The sequence below is a fragment of the Taudactylus pleione genome, unplaced genomic scaffold (assembly GCF_031769625.1).
Source record: "Taudactylus pleione unplaced genomic scaffold, aTauple2 ptg001027l, whole genome shotgun sequence".
Taxonomy (NCBI): Eukaryota; Metazoa; Chordata; class Amphibia; order Anura; family Myobatrachidae; genus Taudactylus; species Taudactylus pleione.
Genome location: NW_028285428.1, coordinates 3,377,501 through 3,390,198, shown reverse-complemented (window position 1 = coordinate 3,390,198; position 12,698 = coordinate 3,377,501). Strand labels below are relative to the sequence as shown.

General features: G+C 50.5%; 1 protein-coding gene across 1 annotated transcript in view; it reads left to right on the top strand.

Moving 5' to 3' along the window:
- The window catches only part of AGPS (alkylglycerone phosphate synthase), a 192,825-nt gene that overhangs the window by 139,229 nt on the left and 40,898 nt on the right, over window positions 1–12,698 (top strand). Inside the window, exon 16 of the mRNA XM_088461206.1 lies at window positions 1,420–1,481. Coding sequence (XP_088317332.1) covers window positions 1,420–1,481 — 62 coding nt within the window. The remainder of the gene's footprint in view (window positions 1–1,419; window positions 1,482–12,698) is intronic.

Genomic DNA, 12,698 nt, shown 5'->3' with positions numbered 1-12,698 from the left:
AAAAGTAGAGCTTGCAAGACATTCAGTAGTAGAGTGAATTTATACCATTTTGCTAGTGTTAGTAGACAGATGTCCACATCTCAACACACCTTGAAACTACTAGGAGTGGGCCTGATTCAGCACCATACACATTAGCGATATCAAACGCAGTCGAGCGATTGTTCGCTGTTGCACATGCGTACAAGCCATAAGGCGTGTTCGCTGCGATCGCGTTGCGATTACGGACGCACAAAGGAATCCATCGCAGAGTGAGTGACAGGCTGTCAGCATTTGGGGGTGGAGACGGGGGAGTGGTCAGAAAAAACGCAGATGCGCCTGTCCGTTTGAACGTTGTTTCCTGGGCGTGTGTAAATTAGCGACTGCGATTGCTTACGCAGCTTGCGTACCCACTCCATGCAACCCCTTAGGGGTGCCTATCCCTAATCCCCCCTCTAAGTGCCTAAACCTAACCCCCCCCTCTAAGTGCCTAACGCTAACCCCCCCTTCCCCTAGCCTAAACTTAACCTCCCAGGGGGTGCCTAACCCTTAACTTAATTGCACTTTGGGCCTGATACAGAGTTGGACATAGAGTAAGAAAGAGCAAGTAACTGTGCATCTTGGTAGAACCATGTTGCACTGCAGGTGGGGCAGATGTAAAATGTGCAGAGAGATTAGATTTTGGGAATGGTGTGTTTTAATGTGAAATCTAAATTGCAGTGTAAAAATAAAGCTGTCCAGCATTTGTGGGCTACATGCAGAAGCTGCCAGTATTTGCCCTGCATGCAAAAAAAAAAATCAGGCCCTTTGTTGTCCTGTTTTGTGTATCATAAACTGCATCAATATTGATTTAGATATTAACAATAGGGGATATATTTAGGTTAAAAACATCGTTCGTATTAAAAGAAACCACGGTACCTGTGTACAGTACGGACTCATTGCATAGAGAACCCAATGAATGTTTTAAATGATACTTGTGTACTTTACGTATACAAGTACCGAAAGTTGTCCCCACCTAAAGGAGAAAGTTGTCCCCTCGCGGGCTCGCTGCGCTCGCCACAAGGTTATATGCCCACTTGGATGGTAGGGAATGACGGTGGACACTGGCTGATGACATCAGGGTTCTCTCCGTGAAGGGGATTTAGACATTACCATGATTGATAATAGTAATGAGTGTAGGACACTTGGCTTCTCTCTGCAATAGTCCGTAAAGTGCACAGTGAGATAGTAACACATATATACACTGCTACACATCATGCATACCCCTATACGGACATCTTACACACTCATTCTTAGCCGTTCCTTCCATGTAAGGTTTATTCCTTTATTACCCTGCTTTCCAGTCCTATCTCCTTACATATCAGTGATAATGATATCCAAGTGATCGGCATTTTCCTATGAATTATGTGTGTAATGTGCACTTTGTCTGTCTTGTGTTTGTAGGACCTTGGCATGGACTACTATTTGTTAGGCGAGTCATTTGAGACCTCTGTACCATGGGACAGGTAAGATCATGAGTTCGTCTTTCTTTAACAGTAATAAATGCATTTCATACATGTTTGCACTCTTGTACCAAGACATAGGGGGAGATGTATCAAACCATCTAATGAGTGGAGAAGTTGCCCATAGCAACCAATCAGCTCCTACCTATCATTTTGTAGAATGTACTTGATAAATGCTACCTAGAAGCTGATTGGTTGCTCTAAATAACTTCTCCACTTGTCTACTTCTCTCTTTTGAAGTTTTGATACATTGTATTCGTGTTTTGCATCTTGGATATTAACAGGCAATATTGGGTGGAAATTTATTTTAATGGTACATCAGGTTCTGTAAGTAGCAATCTGCATCAATAACCCACATTTGCACCAGCCTTGTCTTTTGTTGCAGAAGATTTGTCTGAAATGAGCCGCATGTCTGCGTACGCTTGCCTCAGAATGGTACGCAGTCGGGATGCCGACGGTCTAATGCCGACTGTCGGCATCCCAACTGTCTAATCTCGGGAAGGGTCTAATGACAGGCGTCGAGATCCCGAATCCTGACATTTTACCTACGCCGGGAGCCCGACGCCCGGCATACCGATCGAAGGTAAGCCGGACGCGGGTAGCCGCACGGGTGGGGGAAGTGTTAGGTTAGGGGCTCCCGGGGGGGACTTAGGGTTAGGCAGCCCCCTGGGAGGGTTAGGCTAGGGGAAGGTGGGGTTAGGATTAGGCACCTCCGGGGGGAGGTTAGGGTTAGCGCCCCCCTGGGAGACTTAGGTTTAGGCTGTGGGGAAGAGGGGGTTAGGTTTAGGCACTTGGGGGAGATTAGGGTTTGGCACCCCTAAGGTAGGGTTAAGGGGGGAGGGGGGAGTTACGTCAGTAAATAGGAAAATACTTGCCTGTCAGGATTAGAACCGCCGGTCTTCCAGCGTCTGCATTAGAACCGCCGGGCATGCGATCCCCTCAGAATAGCCCGCAATCCCGTCTACACGCTACACTTATCCCTACGTGTGAATGCCGTGCTGCTTCCTATTTAATCTTTCAAATGACAGTGAATAAATGTGCGTCTAGTTGTTACATTTTCTGTTAAACAAATAAACAGCAAATAAGTGTGAAACAATGACATTTAAAAAAAAACATCCGCTTGGGTAATTGTACTGAAAGGTTGGAGTAAACCATATTGCCCAATCAGACATTTGCACTAGTTGAACTGCTATAAAAATGTAAGTATATGATTTGTCACTATGGCAACATCTAGGTTTCTGCATACGGTAGTTACCTGTGGAAGTTTTCCCATAAATGCCCCTCAGGCCAACATATTGTCCTGCCCCTGTACCTCAGACACGGGTAGATGGATGTATTCCTATATGGGTGTACCAAGTCTGACCACTGCTGAGTAAACAGGTTAAATAGTTAAATGTATACAGTATTATTAATGCAGTACAAAGAGGAGGATACCGCGTGTGATTTGTGGACGTATAGTGAGCAGGGTGGCGTGAAAATGTAAACCTTTCATCATATAGTGTAATTCACATCGCAGTCTGCTTACTCTGGTGTGAGAGATATTCCATAGTCTGTGTAAGAAAATATGCATGTACTATGGGATTATTAAATGTAATGTATTGTTTTTCCATTACGTCCACGTATGGAATCTCACTGCGGGTTCTGTTTATGTAGTAAGTCAGCAGCGACGTCTCACTGCTCTCATTGCGGTCACTTTTTTTTTTGCTTTGTAACTGCTGGAAAATGGGACAAATAGTCCATCTACATCGGGTTTCCAAACCTTTTTGCATAGCAAACAACTTTTATGAGCAGTAGAGAAATTGTATAGACTAGATGTTATCATTGGACATTACAGTGCAGTGTTATAAATATTCTACTTCAATGAACCCTACACTCTACCCTACAGCATAGAGGAAAAGAAAAAACACTGAAAATGGTGTCTACTGGGGTCTATCCATTACCAGACTTTGTGAAAAATCCCACCCGCATTGTTCACAAAGTCGGGTAATGGATAGCCGGCAAGGACCAGTGCATGCTGGGTCCTTGCCGTCCCCGACTGTCTACTGAACATGCTCGTCAACCTGACAACGCTCGTCAGGTTCGGCATGTTCAGAGATAGGAGGTCGGGCTCCTGTATTGAATGACGTTCAGTGAACGCCGTTCAGTGCGGTCACCGCACCTTGGCGACCTGAAGGTCTGAACGCTAGACGTTCAGTCTTTCAGGTTGCCTAGTGGATAGGCCCCTTTACTTTGTGCATTTAGCTTCTTTCCCTGTTATTGTCAACAACGGTTTGCGTTTGGTATCACGGCGGTCGGGATGCCGAAGGTAAGTAACAGGGTTGGGGGAGGGTTAGGCACTAAGGGGGGAGGGTTAGGTTTAGGGGAGGGGGAGGTTAGGTTCAGGCACTAGGGGGGGGAGGTTAGGTTCAGGCACCAGGGAGGGAGGGTTAGGGTAGGGATGAGGGGGAGGATTAGCATACCGACCAACAAGTGTCGGTATGTTAACCCTGTCCGGATCCCGGCGTCGGGATTCTGGCCGCCAGGATCCAAGCTGTCTGTATTTTTTACCGATTCAGTCAATAACTAGGGGTAATCCCACAGGCAGCGTCACATGTGAGGCATGCCAGCATTGCTTGCAATAGGTCTTGGTTATGGCCATTTGCTCCATTTCCCAAATGCTTTGCACCAACTCTTATTTATTAGACAGCTTTGTTATAACTCTGCACTGTAATAATAAGGACATAAAGAGGGTTTATGAAAATAGTGGATAGAAAATGCAGGCGCTGAGTGGGATACAAGGATAACATGGCACTGAAACCGAACATAACACTATTAATAAATCTGTATTCTGTATAGCATATGTCAGTTATACTGCAGGCTGCCATAATGCTTTATCTCACTGGGAGGGGGGGTACTGTGCTTGTATTTATAAAGAAACTAAAGACCCTTCTCAAACATTTTGGGGAGCCAGTTTATTTCTGCACCAGGGATCTGCCAGTCTCTGCCCAGCATCTTGGCTTCCTTACCCTGTTGCGCTTGGGCTTTTCCCCAAAAAAACATGCCCAAAATAGGGGAGTCATGTTACAAGATAGGTTACAATCATTTTATAGGTAAGAAATTTAGAAGATTGGATAATGAACCACATAATCCATCCTGACGTTTAGCCACCCATGGTCCAGTAGTTTTTTTTCTACTTCAGGGTCCATAGGGTATCCACAGGATACCTTGGGGTATAGGTGTGACGTCAGTCGCAGGGCACCAAAGAGTTAAGCTTTCAGCCTCCCAGGATGCACTAGGTCCCCCTCCTATACCCCGCCCCCAGGCCAAGGCACCTCAGTTTAGTTTGGTGCCCGGCCGGAGTCGGGTGCACCTGTTGGAGTGGGGGCTAGAAGAGCCCCTGAAGCTTTTTCTTCATGCAGCTGTGGCTGCACATCTGGATGAACAGCATGGACAGTCAGTCCTGACGTCCATGCTGTCTTCCCTACACCCCGCCGGTACCAGAACGCCGGTACTGATCCGGGGATGCTGGTGGGCGTCTGGGGTCACAGCTAGCGGTGACCCCAGATGCTCCGGACCATGGCCGGATTCAAGGGGGACAGAGGTAAGCAGCGGGGTCCCGCGGTGGGTCCCCGCTGATCACATGGTCCTAAGTCCCCAGGCAGGGGGCTCCCTGGGGACTGGCTGCAGCGTGGAGCCAGGCGACCAACCTGCGCTTCCACTACCCCCTGGGACAGCGGACCGCAGCAGAGCGGTAGCGCTGCGGCGTCCCAGGGGTTAAATGCATGCCAGGGGAGCGCGCCTTCCCTGTCTCACAGCCGGCGCCTCCCCCGCTGCACACAGCCCTCTCTGCACTGTGCTGACTGGTCCTGTGTCAGCGCTCCTCCCCCAGGCCAGCTTCTCTCTGCTCCTCGGCGGCCATCTTCTCTGCAACGCATGGTGAACGCTGCTGGAAGTCTGGAAGGAAGCATCGTGGTCTGGGTCCCCCCGCATACCTCTCCTCCGCTGTGGCTCAGGTCTGTGTATGCAGCGCTGTGTCCTACCAGGCCCTGTGTCTGTGTAGTTGAGTGATCAGCGCTGTTAGTGCAGGAATTGTTATTTCTCTGCATTGTATGTGACTGTGCTAGCGCTGCCTGTAACTATTCTTCACTAAACTGTCAGCTTTATTACTGTCCCTGTTCTTTCTGCTAAAGCCCTTGCGGTGCGGTGCTGCAGGGTGGTCTCTCGCCTATTTAATACTTAATTGGTGAGAGAGGTCACATACGTGGTGCCATCATGTCTGAAAGTGATTTTCCCCTCCGGCTACAGTGTACCACGTGCAAAGTACCGTTAGCGGAGGGGGAGGGTAGCGTGGAGGGCCTTTGCCGGCAGTGTTGTCCATGGCGCGGCCTATTACGGTTACAGCACCGGTACAGGAGCCGCCCTGGGCTTGTTTCGCTCAGGCGTTAACAGCTTTAGTGGGCCAGTTAGCTCCGCAGCCCGCGTTTACTCCGATGGGTTTGTCCCAGCAGTCTGTGGTGTCGTCACCCATGCAGGGGTTCCCACGACAATTGGTGGTACCCCACAGTCTCCCTATTTCCCCGCACCCGGGTTCTCAGGAGCCAGCGTGGGTTAACTCCCTGACGAGTTCTTTACAGCACTTGTCGGATGTATTGCAAGGGGAGTCTGTGATGCGGCCTCATAAAAGGCCGGTGGCGTCTCTGTCCGCTCCTTATGAGGATGACGAAGGGACGTCTGATGATGGGGAGATTCTGGATCCTTACGATCAGGAACCTTTCCATACTAAGGACGCTGATGCTAAGTCCAAAGTATATATTCCTGGACTTATTCGGGCGGTCCGCACAGCCTTGGTGATTGAGGACGAAGTTCCCCCAGCGGCTAAATCTAAGTATGCCTTTTTCAAAGATGTGAAGGGCGATGCCACAGTCTTTCCTCTTTCGGGTCAGTTGGTGGACCATTTAGAGGAGGCGTGGAAACAACCTGGCAAAAGATACCAGCCGCAGAGACGCCTGGCGGTGGCTTATCCGTTCGCGGATAATTATTTTGCTAAGTGTGAATCCCCTCCACAGGTGGATTCTCACGTGACCCGTCTTGTCCGTAGTGCCACATTGCCGATGCCATCCATGTCCTCCCTTAAGGATGCTACGGACCGCAAGGTAGAAATCTGCCTGAAGTCCGCTTATTCCCTTGCAGGGGGGGCAGCACGGCCGGCTATGGCCATTTGCTGGGTTGCCAGAGCGATGGAGCGCTGGGCGGATTCATTAGAGGCTTCTTTTGAATCCGACTGTCCGGCCGAACAAGCGGAGTTGATTGGCAATCTCCGTGATTCGGCCACCTACATCAACGAGGCGGCTCTAGACATTAGTACTCTGGTGTCTAGAATTTCTTCAGCAGCGGTAGCTGCTCGTCGCACCTTGTGGCTGCGATCCTGGAAGGCGGACGCAGATCCAAGAAAGGTCTGGAAGCGTTGCCGTTTACCGGAGAAGTTCTCTTCGGTCCGGATCTGGATAAGATTGTGGCCACGCTGGCGGCAGCCAAATCTGCTTGTCTCCCGTCGGCCGCTGCTCCTTCTGGTTCTGGACCATCGTCCTTTTGGTAATCTAGGGCCCAGGGCAGGCCCAAACCACAGTCGTTTCCTCGACAGGCTGGCCCTAAGAAATCGGGCAAGCCCCGGAAACAGGCATGGAGTACCAGACGTCCGGCCCCCAAGCCAGATGACAAGCCTGCGGCCTGAGGGTCCGGGTCTCCCCTTGGGGGGATCCCAGGGTGGGAGGCCGCCTGCTGCAGTTCTCCCGGTGTTGGTCGTTCACTACGACAGACACTTGGGTTCTGGAGGTGGTCTCTCACGGGTACGCCCTCTCCTTCCGGCACAGACCCCCGGCTCGATTCTTCACCACGGGTCTACCATCAGACCGGAACAAGGCTACGGAGCTGCGGAAGGTATTGCACACTATGCTCCAGGCTGGAGTTATAGTGCCTGTTCCATTCTCCCAGAGGGGCCAGGGTTTCTATTCAAATCTATTTTTGGTACAGAAACCCAATGGGTCATATTGTCCGATTCTCAACCTCAAAGCACTCAACAAGTCTTTGCGGGTCCCGAAGTTTCGGATGGAGACCCTACGGTCCATCATTCTGGCGCTGGAACTTGGGGACTACATGGTGTCATTGGACATACAGGACGCTTACCTGCATGTCCCTATTCTTTTGCGCCATCAAGAGTTCTTTCGGTTTGCAACCGCAGCGACCATTTCCAGTTTCGGGCGTTACCTTTTGGCCTGGCGACAGCACCACGTGTTTCACCAAGGTGATGACGGTCATGGCGGCTTCTCTGCGGCTGCAAGGAGTCCGCATGTTGCCGTACTTGGACGACCTGTTATTGGTGACAGGATCTCCAGAGCTCCTGTTACACCACTTGGACCTGACCATTGCACTGCTGCAACGGCACGGCTGGCTAATCAACTGGCAGAAGTCCACTCTAATCCCGTCTCGGAGGATTCTGCATCTTGGAGCCTTATTGAACTCGGGACAGCAAAGGATCTTCGTGACGGAGGACAAGATCTCTGCTTTACAGTCAAGGGTGCGCAGTTGTCTGCACAGCCGCCGGGTGTCCTTACACTCGGCGATGAGGTTACTGGGCTCCATGGTGTCGGTGTTCGACATGGTGGAATACGCCCTGTTTCACTCCAGACCTCTGCAGCACCTGATCCTGTCCAAGTGGAACGGGCTGCCTCAGTCTCTGAAGTTCCAGACGATTGTGCTCACCCCGGAGGTTCGCCTGTCCCTTGCGTGGTGGTTAAAGACGACCCACCTCAACAAGGGACGTCCGTTCTGGGTTCCAAATTGGGTCCTGTTGACAACGGACGCCAGTCTTCGGGGCTGGGGAGCAGTTTCGGGTCCACACTTGTTCCAGGGCAGGTGGACGCCGACAGAAGCGGAGCTTCCAATAAATATCTTGGAACTCCGTGCGGTCTTCAATGCTCTCCTGCAGGCACAGCGGTTTCTCCAGGGTCACCCGGTGCAGGTCCAGTCGGACAATGCTACCACCGTGGCCTACATAAACAGGCAAGGAGGAACTCGCAGTCGGGAGGCTCTCGTAGAGGTGTCTCGGATCCTGGTTTGGGCGGAGCGCAATCTTCCGGCCATATCAGCGGTCTTCCTCCCGGGAGTGCTAAATTGGCAGGCGGACTTTCTAAGTCACCAGGACGTTCATCCAGGGGAATGGTCCCTGCACCCGGACGTTTTTCAACTACTGGTGGACAGGTGGGGTCTTCCAGAAATCGACCTCATGGCGTCCCGGCACAACAACAAGTTGCCGGTGTACGGGTCTCGCACAAGAGACGAAGGGGCGTCTCTGGTGGATGCTCTGTCCGTCCGGTGGACGTTCAGGTTCACATACCTGTTCCCTCCGGTCTCCCTTCTTCCACGGGTAGTCCGGAAATTCAAACAGGAAGGAGGGATGCTCCTGTTGATAGCTCCCGCGTGGCCCAGACGGCACTGGTTCTCAGACCTTCAGGGTCTGTCCGTGGACTGTCCTCTGCGGTTGCCGCTACGACCGGACATTCTGTCTCAGGGTCCTTGTCTTCACCCGGACCTGACTCGGCTGTCTTTGGCGGCGTGGCTATTGAGACGGCCATGCTGAGGTCCCGGGGGTTTTCCAGCTCTGTGGTGCGTACCATGTTACGAGCTCGGAAACCGTCTTCCGCGAGGATATACCATCGCGTGTGGCATATGTTCTTCCAGTGGTGTCGACCGAGAGGTTATGCACCGCGGGAGTTTCGTCTGTCTCGGATTCTCGCCTTCCTGCAAGCGGGACTAGATCATGGGCTTCGCCTTGTTTCTTTGAAGGTACAGGTTTCGGCCCTATCTGTCTGGTTTCACCGTAGGATTGCTACAATCCCGGATGTGCGCACCTTTATGCAAGGTGTTCTCCGTATTCAGCCGCCCTTTGTTCCACCTGTGGCGCCTTGGGATTTGGCTGTGGTCCTGAGGGCTCTCCAAGGACCGCCGTTTGAACCACTGGGCTCAGTGGATATTAAATGGCTAACAGCTAAGACTGTTTTCCTTCTGGCCGTTGCTTCAGCCAGACGTGTTTCTGAGTTAGGGGCTCTTTCTTGTAGACCCCCTTTCTTGGTTTTTCATGGGAACAGGGCAGTGCTCCGCACTCGGCCCAAGTTTCTTCCCAAAGTTGTTTCCCAGTTTCATGTTAACGAGGAAATAGTTGTTCCGGCCTTTAACTCACCGGGTCTTTCCGTGGGTGAGGCCTCTTTGGATGTTGTGCGGGCCTTAAGGACTTATGTGGACCGCACTTCTTTGTTTAGGAAGTCGGACGCTTTGTTGTCCTCTATGGCTTCTGTAAAAAGGGTTGGCCTGCTTCAAAGCAAACTTTGGCAGCCTGGATCCGTATGGCTATTTCTGAAGCTTATCTTCATGAAGGCCTACCGGTCCCTCCTTCTCTGAAGGCTCATTCCACTAGGTCTGTGGGTCCTTCGTGGGCAGCTTGACGTGGTGCCTCGGCAGTTCAGATCTGCAAGGCTGCTACGTGGTCTTCTGTCCATACCTTCGTGAGGTATTACAGGTTTGACACCTTCGCCTCTCAGGATGCTTCCTTCGGGCGGCGGATTCTCCTTTCTGCACAGGAGCGTCCCCACCCTTAAAAGATACTGCTTTGGGACATCCCCAAGGTATCCTGTGGATACCCTATGGACCCTGAAGTAGAAAATATGAGATATGGTAAGAACTTACCCTTGTTATCTCTATTTCTACGAAGTCCATAGGGTTCCACAGGACTCCCGCCCTGTCGCACCTGTGCTGCAGATGGGCTTTGCTCTGGTCACCGGTTTTCCGTCTCCCTCTGGTGAGAATGTGATTCTTGTATGTGTCCAGATCTTTGTTCTCTCTCTTCCTTCTCCTCCTCCGGCCTATGGCTTGGTAACTAACTGAGGTGCCTTGGCCTGGGGGCGGGGTATAGGAGGGGGACCTAGTGCATCCTGGGAGGCTGAAAGCTTAACTCTTTGGTGCCCTGCGACTGACGTCACACCTATACCCCAAGGTATCCTGTGGAACCCTATGGACTTCGTAGAAATAGAGATAACAAGGGTAAGTTCTTACCATATCTCATATTTTTCCCTGGAGTAATTATTACATGGTTATAAATCTCTATCTTGGCCAGTTTCGCAGTAGATGGAAGTTTCAGCCTCTATTGATCAGAAATGTGCATTTGTTTTTGTTTTTTTGTTTTTTTAAATTGATGGCATATATCTTATCTTCAATATTTTGGTCAGAAAGGATTGAAGCACAATATTATATATAGATAGATAATATGTGTACGTGTCTATACAGCGCTGTGGAGCTTTGTGGTGTCTTACAAATAATTTATTTATATGCAGCATAACACAATTGCGTAAATACTGTGTATTCATTCTCCCATGTCCCACTAGTATAACTGGTGCATTAACTTTCCTCTCCTCGCTGGTTTATGCTGATTCACATCTGCTTATATGAGCAAAACTTGATTCCTATCTTGCTTTGTTTTGTATAATTCTTAGATGTACTTTTTTTTTCTCCTCTAAGCAAATATCCTTTGTTGTTTGCTTTGTAAACCATGGTTATAGGTCAGTGGTTCCCAAACTTTCCTGAATCACAGGGCCCTAGAGCAGGGGTGGGGAACCTTTTCCTGCCGAGGGCCATTATGATAAATATAACATTATTTGCGGGCCCGGTGCAGGCCACGCCCCCTTCATGTGATGTCACACGGGGACGGGGCCACAATTGCCGGAGATTACAGCAATACCCGGAGCATCCTGAGGATGCTCCGGGGAGCTGTAAGGGCAGCGGTGTGACCGTCTGAAGCATCCTAAGGACGCTCTGCTGCATTCATTCTGGCTGCAGTTTGCCATTCTAGGCACCCTGCTAGCCAGATGAGGCTAGCAGGAAAAAAGCTCAGAGGGCCAGACCAAATGATTCTGAGGGCCTTATACGGCCCCCGGGCCTGAGGTTCCCCATCCCTGTACTAGAGTATCGGCATTTCTTTTACTGCACCCCTAGGCCAAAAGTTCCTTATTGAGAAATTCAGCCAAAATTAGTACTTTAAGTAAAGCTGCCCATCCACTAGGCGATTAAACCTAGTGATTGAGCGATAACGGCCGTCGTTATCGCTCAATCGCTTGGTAATCGGCCGCAAATCGGTCAGAAAGTGTTAAAAACGACCAGCGATGCGCGCGCCCAGCTGGTCGTTTTTAACATCTATCATCTCCCGAACATGACTGTCAACCTGACGACCGCCGTCAGGTTGCCATGTTTGGGGATGATTGATCTGCATACACTGAACGTCTGTATGCACTTCACCCCTAGGGGGATGACAGCGCGATTACTATGTCATAATCGTGCCGCCGCCCCCGCATCTAGTAGTGGATGTGCACCAGCTTAAGTTGTGTTTATGTTATGCGTAGGCTCAGTTATGTGGTGGAGGACAGGGTTGCGCTTGTGTGTCCACATTTATTTATCATTGGCAGCTACCAGCACTGGGTTTGCCTATCACACTGACCATAAATAATTTGATCTGGTCCTGGACCACCAACACGTTGTAAGGACCCCGCGGCACCGGGTTTGGGAACCACTGGTATAGGTAGAAGTGTTTTGTTGAAAAAAATATATATATATTTGCAGTATATCGAGTTGCTCAGTTTTAGTTTTCCATAGTTAAGGCCAAAAAAATCAGTTAATTAAGTTAAACCATAGACAAGGAGGCAGCAGCAGCTCCTGCCCTCTTACCTGAGGGGGGCTGCCGCTGTTGCTGGCTTGGGTCCCGGCGCATGCTCAATTAATCTGGCAGGCATCGGGAGCGGTGATGGCGGCGCGCATGTGCATGCTTAACACCAGCTTCTCGGGGCTGCATTGTTTGCAGCCCCGAGAAGCACTGTAGGGCTGCCCAAAAGGCAGAGCAGCGCCTCTCTGCTGATCGCAAGCCCGGACTGGCAACACCTCCCCCTGGCTGCCTGTCTTCAGCGTGACTGGAAGGTGGCGCTTCCAATGGGGGAAACCACCTCCAGTCACAGTGAAGCCAGTGCTCACTGAAGTGGCGGATTTTACTGGGGGGTGGGCTGCAGCCTCGCAGCCCCTAGGTAAGATCCGTCGCTGCATGGAAGTAATTAACATTGGTACACAGGTAAAAGTTTCCAGGACTTACACCAAAGAATCAGATATTTGCTATTTTATTTTAAATGTGCTGTATTAGAAAATTAAAAA